This window comes from Procambarus clarkii, chromosome 19 (genome assembly GCF_040958095.1).
Source record: "Procambarus clarkii isolate CNS0578487 chromosome 19, FALCON_Pclarkii_2.0, whole genome shotgun sequence".
Taxonomy (NCBI): domain Eukaryota; kingdom Metazoa; phylum Arthropoda; class Malacostraca; order Decapoda; family Cambaridae; genus Procambarus; species Procambarus clarkii.
The window spans coordinates 34,169,513-34,181,301 of NC_091168.1; the positions used below are offsets into that span (position 1 = coordinate 34,169,513).

At 41.9% G+C, this 11,789-nt stretch overlaps 1 protein-coding gene across 3 annotated transcripts in view; it reads right to left on the bottom strand.

The window, feature by feature from the left end:
* Positions 1-8,465, bottom strand: part of LOC123757461 (RNA polymerase II-associated factor 1 homolog) — a 38,591-nt gene extending 30,126 nt beyond the window's left edge. The window contains exons 1-4 of one of the 3 annotated variants that reach the window (XM_069327264.1): positions 8,119-8,259; positions 7,945-8,049; positions 5,110-5,142; positions 4,286-4,378 (exon numbers count right to left, since the gene is read on the bottom strand). In XM_069327264.1, the coding sequence (XP_069183365.1) occupies positions 4,286-4,378; positions 5,110-5,142; positions 7,945-8,012 (194 nt within the window). In that variant the 5' untranslated portion in view covers positions 8,013-8,049; positions 8,119-8,259. Of the gene's footprint in view, positions 1-4,285; positions 4,379-5,109; positions 5,143-7,944 lie in introns of all 3 variants that reach the window. The other 2 variants (XM_069327265.1, XM_045741099.2) reach the window with 2 other exon arrangements.
* Between the last annotated feature and the right edge of the window lie 3,324 nt (positions 8,466-11,789).

Below are 11,789 nucleotides of genomic sequence, written 5' to 3' on the forward strand. Positions count from 1 at the left end.
GCCGCCGGCCAGGCAAAGAAGGCACAAAACTGCATCAAAAGGCCCACCTCGACAAAACCTCAAAGTCCCAGCATGACCATAACACATGCCAAGACCCAAAAAGATCAGTCTGCAAGCCAGGAAGACCTCGGAACTCCAGAAGGCAGAAACCGGGTCACACACGAGGAAACAAAGCCCCCAGAACCCACAAAGGGGCCCAAGAGGAAGAAACCTCCAGAACGAAACCAAAGAACCCAAAGGAACCCGGAATCGAACCAGGGGGAGGCCAAACCACCACATTTTGCCGGCGGAGAAACACCACAGAAAGGCAAAGCACAGCCCCCAGACAGAACCCCCCTGGGAAAATGGTCATAACAGACCGAAAACCGAGGGGCAAGGTTGTGAGACCAAGCATAACAGCCAGAGGACACTGAGCCCAGACCCAAAACAGACAAAATGGAAAACCCAGTGTAAAATCAAACACTCAAACGGCAACGGGCAGAAAACACCAGAGAAGCAAAGAAACGACAACAGGAGAATAAAAACCCCTGAAAAAAGGTGAAAACTCACCCAAGAAGCTCGCACGCACACCCAGTCACAGGTAAACAAACCGCAACGCCGCCCTGATAGCCACACCTGGAAACCAGCAGACAAAAATGGCCGCCAGAACAGGGGCCGTGACTTTTTTTATTTTTTTTTTTTTTGAGATATATACAAGAGTTGTTGCATTCTTGTACAGCCACTAGTACGCGTAGCGTTTCGGGCAGGTCCCTGGAATATGATCCCCACCGCGAAGAATCGTTGTTACAACCAAGTACACATTTTACTGTTGCGTTAAACAGAGGCTACAGTTAAGGATATACGCCCAGTAAATCCTCCCCGGCCAGGATACGAACCCATGACAAAGAGCTCGTGGAACGCCAGGCGAGTGTCTTACCACTACACCACGGAGACTGACGCTTAAGATACAAAAACACGCCAGCAAAAGTGGGAAGCAAGCAGACTGGATGTGCAAAAAATGCCACCCAAAAGCAGAAAACCCAGGCAGGGGCAAACCGCCCCAGAACTGCTAGCAGGCATCCCCCACAGCCCCGGGAACCAACAACAGAGGCCCCGGGGCAGAGCCGTTCTCCAAGCCCTCCGCCCTTAAAGAAAAGCAAAAGTCCATGGGAAAGGCAGCAAGAAAGGGCCGCTGGTAAGACCTAGAAGCCTTGGCAGGAGGAACCGGCTCGAAAACCTCCGTCCCCCAACCCGAACAGGACAGCCCTCGAAAACCGCCCGAGACTCGGCCCCAACTAAACCCCGCCCCGACCCCGAAACCCGCAGACAGTCCGGAGCCGGGAACAGGGAGGGAAAGGGGCGAACACCACCTAACCAAAACGGGGCGGCCTCGGGGCATCCGAGTGGGAAACCAACCTTGCATGTTGCAGCAACCTAACCTAGCTTGCAACACGAATGCCGCCTGTACTTTGAACAGTAATAACATCAGAAGAGTACTGGAGAACAAGCAGAGAAAATCTCTCGCAAGACTCCAGGTCAAGGTGTCAGTGACCCAACAGGCAGCATGACGGAGGTAAAAGTGGCGACTGTCACCCGGAAACAAGGGCACAGCAACCAACGATCCCGTACAAGACGGGTTGGAACCCGGAAGACACATTCAATGGTCCCCCGAGCCCAGACAGGGGTTTCCAGGGCCCGTAGGCTGACTGCTACGGGAAGCCCGGGCAAGGTGTTGCTAAACCGGTTGGGGATAGCACTGAAAACCCCTGAAACATGTACAATCAATGGGGCCTAGCAGAGGGCCGCCAAACACTACCAGTGGAACTATAGCCACACTGGGCAGACCTCCACCAGGCAATTGAAAATAAAAACAAAAGAAAAACCCAGCAAAAGTACACCGTCTCCAGAGGCAACAGGAACCGGTCGCCGCTTAGGTGGCAGGCTGTGCAACACCTTGATGCCCTAACCAGCACAATACCAATTGCTACCCAGGGCCAAACAAGGGCCCCAAGCCCCAGTTGACCCCAAGGGTGAGGCAAATGCCGAGCAGCAAGAACCTCTAAGGGAATGGTTCCCGAACGCCCCAGGGAAGATAACCCTGTTACGCAAGGGCAGTACTCACAGGGCGCTTAGGGAAGTTAGCCACTAAGCGCATGCAGCCTCGGCACTGATGAGGTACTCCTGGCCACCGCACAGCATAACAAATGGCAGTGAACGCCACACAAGGCAAACACTGCCTAGGAAACCGAGGCCAGAGAAGCGTCTATCCCAGTTGACATTAGCTTATGAACTGAAGCTTGGCAGCCGGCGCAGTAGGTCCGGGGCTCCTCCCTCCCCCTCTCGGGGCGGGGAGGGCTGCACGGACGATCGGCACGGCAGTAAAGTGTGATGTTTGCTTGTTTGCTTGTTTCCTTGGGATTGTAGGGAGTTTCTACCTCTCTGTTCGTTTTTTTGTTTTAGTTTTTACCATGTGGGGTTTGTTTTGTTATGCCTACCTTTCTGGGTGCCTGATCCCGGTCGATGGCAGATAAGGAAAACCCCAACCACAAGAGGGTTTTCCAGTGCCATTGCTCCCTGAAACCTCTCTGAAGGGGCCAGGTTCTGGCGCTGGTCCCTGGTAGGTCTGAACTCCTTAGCTATGTCCCGGTCTAATATAACATACATTAGCCCGATAAGCTCCAGGGAGCCGTAGGGGCTCCCCACAGAAAAGAATTTATTTCTTCTTCATTTCTACTCTCATTTAAACATTTTGCCTCTACAAGGTTTAGCTTCAGCTTCTCTCTGTCTTCTCTTGAAAGATCTCGTCTTAACGACCATACTTTCCTTACCTCATCAGTTTGTAATTTTCGAGCATTCCTTAGTACTTCTTCCATCTGTTTGGCACCGTTTAGGGTGATCCTCAAAGGTCGATTTTTCCCTTTTACATACCTGCCTATTCTCCTGTAGTCGCGCACATTCTCTATGGTGGCAAGACCTTCTACGAGGCCAACAATTTTATCTACTACTTTCGCTTCTTCTACAGCTCTTTCTGACCTAGATGTTATCTCTTTTTCTTTGCAACCAAAAATTATCAGGGACTTACTCCGATCAACTGTGTTTTGCACCAACTTCGGGTTAGATGCCAATTCCTGTCTCACTTCCAGCCTAATGTTTGTTTTATCTTGGTTGCTGCAGTGTTTGACTTCCTTTACTGCTTCTTCAATTTTTTCCTTCTCCTTGGCCACTTGTGCATAGGTGAGTTGCATATCTTTCTTGCACTGTTCTATTCCCTGTGTAACTTCCTCCATCTGTGCTGACAAAAGCTGTTTCTCCTGTTGAATTTCCTTACCTAACCTATTGTAGTCATTTATGTTTAAATTTACTTTAACTTCTTCCAAAGCTATTTTTAAGAGTTTATTTTCTTCTTCCATGGCTTTGCAATTTGTTTCCAATTGATTCTTATCCTTGCGCAAGTCTTTCACTAAACCCTCAAGACCTAAAACTTTGCTATACAAATGGTCATTACTTTCTTTCAATTTACCAATTATTTTTACATAAGAGTTCACTATAGTATCTAATTTTGCCAACTTGTTGTGTAGACTGCTTATATCAATGCTTTCTTCATTGAATCCCCCAAAATCAAGCTGTTTTGTTTTCTTCTTGCCGGCGGCCATCTTGAATGTTCTTCTCTGCACTGGAAACACTAGGGCAACTTTTTCTCATCCAATTTTTTCACTTCCCTTAGCACTTTCCTGTTTTCTCACCAATTTTTCAAAAGCACTATACCTTTATGTTCCTTGGGACACCACCCACTATCATTAACCTGTACTACAATACTTAGGATTGTTGAAATATGCTGGAGCTCCTCTGATGCAAGTGTTGACACTAGTGGTGTCACCTTTTGAATTCCAAAGGTGTGTGATACCATCGTAGAGCACAATAAACTATTTAATCAAAAGCTACTCATAATTACATTAAAACTTTTACAAGAGTAATATAAACTTTTACACAATGAAATCACAATTCTGGAATGTGATATACTGTACTGTATATTCATGAGAAAGTCTTTGGGGCAGGACGGTGGGACTGAACCAGCGCCTTGGGTCACCGCAAATGCATGCCATACCCATTGACCACAACACACTAACAAGTTGTGTAACTTTTAAGCACACCATGGTCCATGGGTATGGTATGACTCCGAGGTGACCCACGACACAGGTTTCATCCCGCTCTTTTGCTCCAATGATTTTCTCATAAATATACATAACCAATTGAAAGATCATAGATAATTATGAAATTATGTGCAATGAAAAAAGCTTACACTTACCTATTGGAATCAAAAGGATAGTTAATGAACTTGGGATCAAATGGAATATCTGGCAGTGTGTTGCAATACTTCACTCGGCTCACCAGGTCAGACCTAAGAAAAATAAATATTAATGAATAAAATATAAAACTCAGATGTAATTTACACACTTAAAATTCTAATTTAAGTACTGTATAGTATGTATTTATGTTTAGAAGACAGGCCAGTGTGTCCTTGCTTGAATTAACTACCCTATATGGGGCAAGGCTGAGTCATTACACAAGGGATTCGATTCTTCTGTTTCCTGAGGTTCTCTGGAGTCTCAAATGTAAGTTTGAGTGTGGGACACTGGTTCTTTCCATTGGCAATCTTGTATGCAAAGATTGCAGTTAGCGTTGAGTTTACTTGGCTTATATTCTCAATAATGGCATTATAAGATTTTGTCTTCCATCAAGAGACTAAATCTTTTAACAAAGACTGTCCTGTCATCTTGGAATTGCCGAGATGAAATTGACAAGATATTGGTATCATGCAGTGCAGGCACATTTTCTGCTTTTAATACAATTAGGAGATCATCTTCACTAGTGAACATTATTACTGCCATAAGAGTGTCACACAACAAATCTTCAAAAATTAGTTTGCCAAGCTATGAAATTATTCTGTATTTCACACACTCATGAAAACACTGTCGGGTATGCATAAATTACTGTCAACATACATAACAATTTCATTATTTTGAGATGCAAACCTATAGCTCTCAATCATGGCTGGAGTTATCAATCTCTGATGAAACAAATTCAGTCAAAGCATAAAATGTTAAGAATATTAGTACAGTAAATACTTGCCTTCGTATATGTATTTGTTCCTGAAGTGGAAGACTTGTAATAAAAAAAGAAAAAGATCATCAATAATCAATAATCTTTCACTGAATGTAATGAAATTATACCCTTTAACATTGTGCCCCCTGGTAGCTCTCCCAAGCATAATTCTGGATTCACCAGAACTTGACTCAACACGCCAGGTCTCCGAGACCCCTACCGTCACCTACCAAACCCAGGACCACAACCTGACTCGTTAACATGATGCAAGGAAAGCAGGGGATCAGAGATTAAACCCTAAAACTGGGAAGAAATAAAAAAAAAAAAAGAATAAGCACAACAAAACAAGCAACTGCTCAAAAGAAATGAGGCAGATGACCTGGAGAGGTAGGCCATGCAACATGGAACTTTAAACACATGGTTTACAAATAGGGTTTTGACTTCAAGAGTACAAACAGTGTGTAGTACACAAAGAGTGCTGCACTACTTGACAAATGGAATTTAATGTTAATAAATGTCATGTTATGGAATGTAGAATAGGAGAAAATAAGCCCCACACAACCTACAACTTATGCAAAAAAGCTTTAAAGAATTCTTTAAAGCTTTTTCACATTTATCTTTCTGATAAAGAGGTCTAGGGGTGGTTCTGGATAGAAAGCTGTCATCTGAGGACCATATAAAGAACACGGCGAGGAGCGTGTTGTAAGTACAGTACATGGATGGCAAAATATTAAAGAAATTGTTCACAACCTTTGTGAGACTAAAGTTGAAATATGTAGTAGTTGTATGGTGGCCATATCTCAAGAAGCATATCAATAAACTGGAAAAGGTGCGAAGACATAAAACCAAATAGCTCCCGGAACTGAAACACAAAAGTTATAAGGCGAGATTAAAGCCAATAAATATACAGTACCAAAGCTTGAAGACAGAAGAATAACAGCTGATATGATCACTACCTACAAAAGAGTAACAGGTATTGACAAAATAAATATAAAAGAATTTCTGAAAACTGGTTCAAACTAAGCAAACAAAGCTGCCAAAAAATAAAAAAGATCACTATTAAAAACAGAGTGATAGACATTTCGAACAAATTAAATGAGAAAGTGGTAGAGGCCAAAACTGTCAGTTGTTACACAGCATCACATGACAGAGTACTGGGAAGACGTGACACCACGAGCATAGCTCTCATCCTGTAATCCTGTAACTACACTTAGGTAATTACCATAGCCAGAGGACAAAGAATATGATGCACCCTGGCTAGATAATCTAAATGTTAATGACTAAAAGACCCCTTCAGAAGACATCTCATTCTTAGCCAAGAACAAAGAAGTAGACAGTTGAAAAATCGAGACAATAGAGGGTAAATGGAGAGGGCGGAAGACCAACCTCACTTCCAGCATTGCTCTTCATATTTGATCTTGTTTTTACAGTCTATGGTCCATCAAGAGTAGAATTTCTTTTCCTAAACTTCTCCTGTTCAAGGAATGCAATTAACTTAGTGCTAGTCTCAGGAAAAATCATTCAAACAAAAAATCCTTCGCACTGCGGAAACTGAAATCAAGCCAAGGAAAATCTGGGCAAAACTACAAATCAACACTAAATTGATTAACAATGTTTAAATAATAAGAAGAAAGAACAGGTTATTTGTTTTCCCAAATTTTGCTGTGTAGATAGTACATTTACACAAAGCTAACATGAAGAGCATCCTGGGCCAATTATAAGGCTATACAAGTCACATTTCATAAGACTGGTCATCAACACTTTCTATACTTATCTAACATTATCCAACCTAACTTATTTGCTAATACATCTTATCCTAACAATATACACTGGATTGATAACTTGAAAACGTCCCTTTGTCAAAATATCTTATATACAATTTGATCATAGTACCCAGGTACAGTATAAGATGGCACCAACCACAACTAATTATATAACTGCTAAAATTTAGATCTGCCTGATAAGTGTCATAAAATTTTAATTAAGAAATAATAAGAGAAAAGATTGTCATTATCAGTCACATCCAATTAGATTTTTTTTTTTTTTTTTTTTTTTTTTTTTTTTTTTTTTTTTTTTTTTGAGATATATACAAGAGTTGTTACATTCTTGTACAGCCACTAGTACGCGTAGCGTTTCGGGCAGGTCCCTGGAATACGATCCCCTGCCGCGAAGAATCGTTTTTTCATCCAAGTACACATTTTACTGTTGCGTTAAACAGAGGCTACAGTTAAGGAATTGAGCCCAGTAAATCCTCCCCGGCCAGGATACAAACCCATGACATAGCGCTCGCAGAACGCTCGGCGAAGACATCCACAATATCTCACACACCTCACAGCGTAGAGTACTTATACAGATTTTGACCAGACCACACACTAGAAGGTGAAGGGACGACGACGTTTCGGTCCATCCCGGACCATTCTTAATTAAGTCTATCACAATCGACTTGAGAATGGTCCAGGACGGACTGAAACATCGTCGTCCCTTCACCTTCTAGTGTGTGGTCTGGTCAACATACTTTAGCCACATTATTGTGACTCATTGCCTGCGTACTTATACAGTATATAAAAACACAAATGTGGGATATATTACATTAGGACAGGTTATAATAAGATAGGATAGGACACTCTAGACCAGGACACTAGACCAGGATAGGTTAGAATAGGAGAGGTTTGTTTCAAGATGATGTAGCATGAATACTCCTAGACCCATTTTTAGAACCCTAATCATGAAAATTAGAAATAAAAAGTGTGGTTGGGTTAGGATTGTTTACAGGGTGCAGATGACATACCACGACAAATCTTGGGGCCGTGTTTTGAGCAGTGATGATGACCAATACAAGTACCTATAACAGATGGTACTGACCTCCTCTCACCGGTGCGAGGCCGCTTGTCTCGGTCTACAGTGTGGGGCTGGTTCACCGTGGGCGGCATCTTGCCCGCTCCTTACCACCTTCTATACCTTCCTTGCCTCTTGTACACTTACTTCCTGGCCTCTTGTACACCTTCTTCCTAGCCTCTTGTACACCTTCTCCCTGGCCTCTTGTACACCTTCTCCCTTGTCTCTTGTACACTTACTTCCTGGCCTCTTGTACACCTTCCTGGCCTCTTCTATACCATCTTCCTGGGCTCTTGTACACCTTCTTCCTGGCTTCTTGTACACCTTCTTCCTGGCCTCTTCTATACCGTCTTCCTGGCCTCTTGTACACCTTCTTCCTGGCCTCTTGTACACCTTCCTGGCTTCTTGTACAATCTCCTGGCCTCTTGTACACCTCCTACAGTCCGAGCCTCATCACCTACACCACCTACAGTATACTACACCTGGGCCACTGTACTCGTCAATGTATTTCTCTCTCAACAAAAACAAATGTTGAATCACTATTGCCACCTACTTGTGCCTAAATTTTCCTATATAAATTAAATTAATATAGAAGCTTTTGGTCATTAATTACTAAATTTACATTGCAAATAAATAAAATAAAATATTTATTTTTGTTCAAATGTAATATATCAGTTGTTATTTATGTCATAAATAAAAAACGTTACAAGCTTAAAAGAAACTTTGTTTGGTATCACTTGTTGAGAGAAGACGTGTTCGGATACTAGTGACTTCGTGCAGTACAAAAACGGATTAGTATTACAGATGGTAACAGAGTCCATTTTATGTACTCACCTATTTATGCTTGCGGGGGTTAAGCTCTGGCTCTTTGGTCCCGCCTCTCAACCGTCAATCAACTGGTGTACAGGTTCCAAAGCCTCTTGGGCTCTCTCAACACCCAAATTTGTAACAAATTAGATGGCAAATTCCATGGCGTTCTCATTGACCACAAGCTGAATTTCCAGGGTCACATTCTAAATATATCAAAAAAAGTTTCAAAAACTGTTGGCATTCTTTCTAAGATCAGATATTATGTACTCCGCCATGCCCTGGTGACACTCCATTACTCCCTCATCTATCCATATCTTAACTATGGTATTTGTGCTTGGGGTTCTACTACCCAAAATCATTTACATCCTCTAATTACTCAACACAAAGCTGCTATTAGGACAATATCCAACTCTGGCCCCAGACATCACTTGGTACCCCTACTCAAATCTCTGAATATGTTAGATATTAAGTCACTGCACATCCTCTCATGTGTGTAGCGAGTAAACTTTACTCGCTCCATTATCTCATCATCTTAATGGCATAATTAATTACACAAGCTATAATCCTATCCCTATTTACAGGTAACGACCACCACAGGAAAGGTATCAACAGCTGGCAGAACCGAGGCATCCAACATCAGAGCAACAGTCAGCAAGAAAATAGAAGAAGGCAACACAATAGAGGAAAATCTATTGTACACCCCATAGGGGAGCCGGTCGGCCGAGCGGACAGCACACTGGAATTGTGATCATGTGGTCCTGGGTTCGATCCCGGGCGCCGGCGAGAAACAATGGGCAGAGTTTCTTTCACCCTATGCCCCTGTTACCTAGCAGTAAAATAGGTACCTGGATGTTAGTCAGCTGTCACAGGCTGCTTCCTGGGGGTGGAGGCCTGGTCGAGGACCGGGCCGCGGGGACACTAAAAGCCCCGAAATCATCTCAAGATAACCCATACTCATCCTGTGAGCGGTAGCGCAAAAGCATTACAGAGGGCACAAAAGGTCTTTATCAGACCTCATCTTAGATTATTTCATAAACAATTTCATCTAAATGTATGGTGTTTATAAATCTTGTTTATCTGTGTCTTTTGCTACCCAGTCTCCCAATCTTTATGTACCCATTCTGAACATGTTTACCATTGTGATCATTGTCTTATATGTGCTGTCAATCTGCTGTATGGTGTCTATTAATCTTGTTTAAATTACTAATCAAGCTGTCAATGTAATCAATCAGAGCTTTAATATAACAATGTGCTGTAATATACTTACTTATCTCTCTCATCTCATTTTTCTCTTATAATGTATCTTTCATTTATCAATTCTGACTGAACTTACCTACTTAAAATTATCTACTAGATTAAGGACCTGCCCGAAACGCTGTGCGTACTAGTGGCTTTACAAGAATGTAATTACTGTACTATCCAATGTATTCTCACAAACCCAATGTACCTTCTTGTATATATATAAATAAAATAAATAAAATAAAATAAAATAAAATCCTTCACACCTTATAGTTACATAAGAACATAAGAACAAAGGCAACTGCAGAAGGCCTATTGGCCCATACGAGGCAGCTCCTATCTATAACCACCCAATCCCACTCATATACATGTCCAACCCGCGCTTGAAACAAGCGAGGGACCCCACCTCCACAATGTTACGCGGCAATTGGTTCCACAAATCAACAACCCTGTTACTGAACCAGTATCCAAGTCTTTCCTAAATCTAAACTTATCCAATTTATACCCATTGTTTCGTGTTCTGTCTTGTGTTGATACTTTTAATACCCTATTAATATCCCCCTTTGTTATAAGAACATAAGAACAAAGGTAACTGCAGAAGGCCTATTGGCCCATACGAGGTAGCTCCTATCTATACCCACCCAATCCCACTCATATACATGTCCAACCCGCGCGTGAAGCAATCGAGGGACCCCACCTCCACCACGTTACGCTGTAATTGGTTCCACAAATCAACAACACTGTTACCGAACCAGTATTTACCCAAGTCTTTCCTAAATCTAAACTTATCAAATTTATACCCATTGTTGCGTGTTCTGTCTTGTGTTGATACTTTTAATACCCTATTAATATCCCCTTTGTTATGTCCATTCACCCACTTGTAAATCTCTATCATGTCACCCCTAACTTTTCGCCTTTCCAGTGAATGCAATTTAAGTTTTGTTAATCTTTCTTCATATGAAAGATTTCTAATTTTGGGAATTAACTTAGTCATCCTACGCTGGACACATTCAAGTGAATTTATACCCTTTCTATAATATGGCGACCAAAACTGAACTGCATAATCTAAATGGGGCCTAACTAGAGCAAGATATAGCTTGAGAACCACACCAGGTGTCTTGTTACTAACGCTGCGATTAATAAATCCAAGTGTCCGATTTGCCTTATTACGAACATTTATGCATTGATCCTTTTGTTTTAAATTCTTACTAATCATAACTCCCAGATCCCTTTCGCAATCTCAACACCATCTAGCTCGTATCTTGTAACTCTATCATCATTACCTAACCTCAGAACTTTACATTTATCAGCATTAAACTGCATCTGCCAATCCTTTGACCATTTCAAAACCCTATCTAGATCAACTTGAAGTGATAGTGAGTCCTCCTCCGAATTAATTTCCCTACCGATTTTCGTATCATCGGCAAATTTGCAAATGTTGCTACTCAAACCTGAATCTAAATCATTTATATATATTATAAACAACAGAGGTCCCAGGACAGAGCCTTGAGGCACTCCACTTACAACATTTTCCCACTCTGACTTGACTCCATTTATACTAACTCTCTGTTTCCTTTGGTATAGCCATGCCCTAATCCATTTAAAACCAAAAGATCAATGTATGAATGTTCGTAATAAGTGAAATAGGACACTGTGATTTATTAATCGAAGCGTTAGTAACAAGACACTTGGTGTTGCTCTTCAGCTATATCTTGCTCTGGTTAGGCCCCATTTAGATTATGCAGTTCAGTTTTGGTCGCCGTATTATAGAATGGATATAAATTCACTTGAACGTGTCCAGCGTAGGATGACTAAGTTAATTC